At 37.3% G+C, this 4,565-nt stretch overlaps 2 protein-coding genes across 2 annotated transcripts in view; both read left to right on the top strand.

The window, feature by feature from the left end:
- Positions 1 to 2,790, top strand: part of MAGOHB (mago homolog B, exon junction complex subunit) — a 22,394-nt gene extending 19,604 nt beyond the window's left edge. Inside the window, exons 5-6 of the mRNA XM_028491004.2 lie at positions 965 to 1,067; positions 2,399 to 2,790. Of these exons, the coding sequence (XP_028346805.2) occupies positions 965 to 1,067; positions 2,399 to 2,719 (424 nt within the window). The 3' untranslated portion in view covers positions 2,720 to 2,790. The remainder of the gene's footprint in view (positions 1 to 964; positions 1,068 to 2,398) is intronic.
- Positions 2,500 to 4,565, top strand: part of LOC102996585 (mago homolog B, exon junction complex subunit) — a 13,665-nt gene continuing 11,599 nt past the window's right edge. Inside the window, exons 1-2 of the mRNA XM_055085469.1 lie at positions 2,500 to 2,572; positions 2,796 to 2,910. Of these exons, the coding sequence (XP_054941444.1) occupies positions 2,796 to 2,910 (115 nt within the window). The 5' untranslated portion in view covers positions 2,500 to 2,572. The remainder of the gene's footprint in view (positions 2,573 to 2,795; positions 2,911 to 4,565) is intronic.

The raw sequence follows: 4,565 nt of genomic DNA, 5'->3' as shown, positions 1-4,565 counted from the left end.
CAGTGAGAGGCCCGCGTACCGCAAAAAAAAAAAAAAAAAAAAAAATCAAATGGGAACACTTTCACACTAGTGTTGTATAAATGGGAACAACTTTTCTGGAGGGCATTTGGTAATACGTATCAAAGTTCTTTAATGTATATATCCCTTGGCCCCATAATTTCTTGTTTAAAATTTTTTTCTTAAGGAAATATTTGAAAGTACAGGACATTTTTTTTATATTCACCAAAAATTGGAAACAACCTAAATGTCCAGCAGTACGGGATTGCCTCAATACATTATGGTATAATCTATATGGATAAAAACTATACAACTGTTTTTAAAATAACATTTTAGATGAATATTTTTAAATGAAGAAAAACACTTAGAAAATAATAGATCAAAAGCATTGTGTGTGGAATGACACCAACTTTGATAGTAAACATACGGATAAAAAACTAGAAACATATACACCAAAATTTTATAGTGGAATTATGGATGTTTTAAAATACTTTCTAAAATACATTTCTCTGCATTAAACATCAATGGGAAAAGAAAAAATTTTTTTCAAATAGCAATCTATAAGAGAAAGTTTCTAAGAGACAGGTTATTTGTTTAGTCATAATATTTCTTGTGTATATGTCTCTATATTTATGCATATGCACTTTAATCAGTTGTTTTTGCTAGTAGTTTCTTTCAAGTATGCTAGTTTTTGTTAAAGATCTTACTTCTTCTTTCCACCAAAGCTGTGTTCCTTTATTTTTTCAGTAGTCCTCCAATGTAGATTTCAAATGTTATTCTGCAGAGTACCCAAGTGGTTGGTTGGTTGAAAAAGAGGAAGATATAGCTGATGACCAGTTTTCCTTTCTCATCAACATCAGCTTTTATCATACAATTTCCTTTTATCACTTCGGTCAAGAGGAGGGGCAGAAAATTTTGAGTTGGAGTATCATTCAGAGACTGTTCATTTCTGCCTTCCATCTTTCAGCCACTCACGCACCCAAGGGATCTGGGGTTGGAGAGGCCAACTTCACTCACCTAATTTTTGGGTCAGCTTTCTCTGCCTGCCTCGCTACATGGCACAAATACAGGTAACATTTGCTTTTATTCCCTCAGATCTTTGTACCTGAATATCTCATTTGTCTGACTTATAAAGATTCTAGGGAAAAAAGATTCTAGGAATATGGCATTTTATTATAAATGACTTGGCATGAATATGGGATGGATAGGAAAGCATTCTTTATTGATTGGGTTAGAACTGCATTAACTCTAAAGGATGTGAAAACTAGTTCAGCATTCATGGAATGTTATTTTCTTTTTTAAAAATATGTTATGATTTTTGCTTTGTGTTATCAAAATAAGGCAGAGAGATTTGGGGGATTAATTACTTTTTATTCGGATCTCATGATTTACATATTATCTCATCAATTGTAGAGGGTTCTATAATAGGAAAGACTCATTTTCCTTAGGAAATTAGGGAAAATGTGAATAATCAAGTTTAGGAACTTTTAGAAATTAAAAAATTTAAAGAATATAGTTACATGTGCCATTTGTTTTCCATATTTCCTGTTTCTTGGATAGCACCTTTTCATACTGATTAATACAAGAAGCAAGGTATATTTAAAATATCTACTATTTAATAATTTTTTATATTGATATCTACTAATAGATTGAACCCTTTATGGATATTAACTAAAGACTACCTACTGACAAATTTTATTTTCACATAGGCTTCTCTGGCAACTAGAAGATTATTTCTAAACTTTTAATATACACATAATCATTGGGGATTAAAAATACAGGTGTCTGGGATCTAACCTGAGAGATTTTTACTCAGCACATCTCCCACGAGACACTGGAATCTGAAATTAACCAATTTTCAGTGTGAACCCTCAATAATTTTTTGCAGATGGTGTCTGGGATACACTTTGGGGAACACTGTGGTAGAGTCATGTTATAGTTGAAAAGAACAATGCAATGTATTTATCTATTCGGGTCAAGAAATAATTATCTCAAACTGACATTGACTTACTATTCAAATCCTTGTAAGAACTTTTTACTACTGATATGTAGTCCTGAATACACACATATATGTATGTATATATATATATATATGTTTTAAGCCGAGATATTTATATTTTCTCAGAATCCCCAAAAAATAGAATTTTTGTTTTTTGAATTAATAGTTTTAAAAGTGTCTCAGTAATTTGGGATGGTAGCACTTTGTCTAACATGTGAATACATGTACGTTGAACATTTTGAGCTGAACTGAATAGGACCCAGCCTATTTATTGGTAAATTTAAAAAAATTCTTTCCTTATTTTCTAATAATCATGGCTGTAGTTACTAGGAGTACAAATGACTTTAGCAAAAATACTGAAAGGTTTTCATTTCTTTTTTTTTTTTTTTTTTTTTTTTGCAGTACGCGGGTCTCTCCCGTTGCGGAGCACAGGCTCCGGACGCGCAGGCTCAGCGGCCATGGCTCACGGGCCCAGCCGCTCCGCGGCATGTGGGATCCTCCCGGACCGGGGCACGAACCCGTGTCCCCTGCATCGGCAGGCGGACTCCCAACCACTGTGCCACCAGGGAAGCCCAGGTTTTCATTTCTTATATAAATCAGGCTCAGTCTACATGCTTTAGGCACTTCAAGGAGTTAATAAACACACGTACACACACACACACACACACACACACACACACATACATCTTAATCTTGGTGTGTTGCTATAGACTAACCTTTTAATTTTTCTTTGGATAGAAATCATTCTGTTACAAAGTTTTAATGCAAAACACATACCTCACCTCTTTTTACTTTTGAGATGAGTGATCAAGAAGTGACTTATTCCATCCTGAGATTTCCTCGGTCACCTTCGGAGTCACAACATAAATTAAGGCCTGGTAGTACTCAAAGCCCTGGCAAGACTGACGGAAAAGGTAGATGTTTGAAGCATCTAGATTCACCTATCTCTTATGAATTGTCAAACTTCTGACGTTAGAAATAAAAAGTTCCTATCTATATTCTAGGTTCTCGGTAATATGAAACCATAATTGTCTTTAATATCTTTTTTGTTTTTAATTTTGTGAGAATGGAGAAATTAATTCTTTTAAATTTGAGAAGGTAATAGAATTTTTTTTTTAATTAATTTATTTATTTTTGGCTGCGTTAGGTCGTCGTTGCTGTGCGCAGGCTTTCTCTAGTTGCAGCGAGCGGGGGCTACTCTTCGTTGCGGTGCGAGGGCTTCTCACTGCGGTGGCTTCTCTTGTTGTGGAGCACGGGCTCTAGGTACGTGGGCTTCAGTAGTTATGGCTCGCGGGCTCTAGAGCGCAGGCTCAGTAGTTGTGGCGCAAGGGCTTAGTTGCTCCACAGCATGTGGGATCTTCCCAGACCAGGGCTCCAACCCGTGTCCCCTGCATTGGCAGGCGGATTCTTAACTACTGCACCACCAGGGAAGTCCCAATAGAATGTTTTCATTCAAATTTGGTCAAGAGAAATTCATGAGGACTTTTTTTTTTTTTTTGGCCGGACCAAAAGGCTTGCTGGATCTTAGTTACCCGACCAGGGATGGAACCTGGGCCCCCAGCAGTGGAAACGTGGAGTCCTAACCACTGGACCGCCAGGGAATTCCCTCATGAGGATTTTAAAAGTAAAGGACAGACTAGAGTCTCAAGAAAACATTGCAACAGCTTCCCGGGTGGCGCAGTGGTTGAGAATCCGCCTGCCAATGCAGGGGACACGGGTACGAACCCGGGTCCGGGAGGATCCCACATGCCGCAGAGCAACTGGGCCTATGCGCCACAACTGCTGGGCCTGCGCTCTACAGCCCGCGAGCCACAACTCCTGAAGCCTGGGCGCCTGGAGCCCGCGCTCTGCAAAGAGAGAGGCCACCGCAGTGAGAAGCCCGAGCACCGCAAGGAGGAATGGTTCCCGCTCGCTGCAACTGGGGAGAGAACGTGCGCTGCCAAAATAAATAAACTAATTTTAAAAAAACCAAGAAAACATTGCAGATCCTAGAGAAATAAAAGTCTTACGGAATGTTGAAGAAATGAAAAATATGCGTTAGAAACAATGTTTTTATTTAGACAAAAGGTATTTCAGGTGTCTTAAATATTTACCAAAACTTAATGGCAATGAAGAAACAAAAATGTTCAAATCAAAAGGGGCATTCTAATTTTTCCGTTCTCTCTCTGTACCTTCAAATAGTGTCACAAACTGTAAATTGAGAATAATTTTTTTACTGTTTTAATGTAGTGTCCATCAGAGATACAATTTTCAGATATAGAGGGCCTTAAAAGTAAGAGGAAAAATGGAGCACTGCTAGAGAAAAAAAAAAAATTGAAGAGAAAGAAGGAAAAGTCGATTTCTAGAAAGTTCTTTAGGAATAGGCCCCAGTCACATTTGCAGCTTCAGAATACCCACTATTGGCTACCAGTTTCTCAAGAATATTGACTACTTTTTCCTTCCTCTTCATTATTGGTTGTGATCATAGCAAGAAGTATCATGTCAGTGTGGATTCTCACACATGTGTATTGTGTTAATTGCCATCTGTGCTTTTGTAAGGAATGCTTTTTTTTTTTTTTTTTTTTTTTTT

Source organism: Physeter macrocephalus, chromosome 6 (genome assembly GCF_002837175.3).
Source record: "Physeter macrocephalus isolate SW-GA chromosome 6, ASM283717v5, whole genome shotgun sequence".
Classification (NCBI taxonomy): domain Eukaryota; kingdom Metazoa; phylum Chordata; class Mammalia; order Artiodactyla; family Physeteridae; genus Physeter; species Physeter macrocephalus.
The sequence above is the reverse complement of the archived record's forward strand: the minus strand, read 5'-3'. Positions and strand labels throughout refer to the sequence as shown.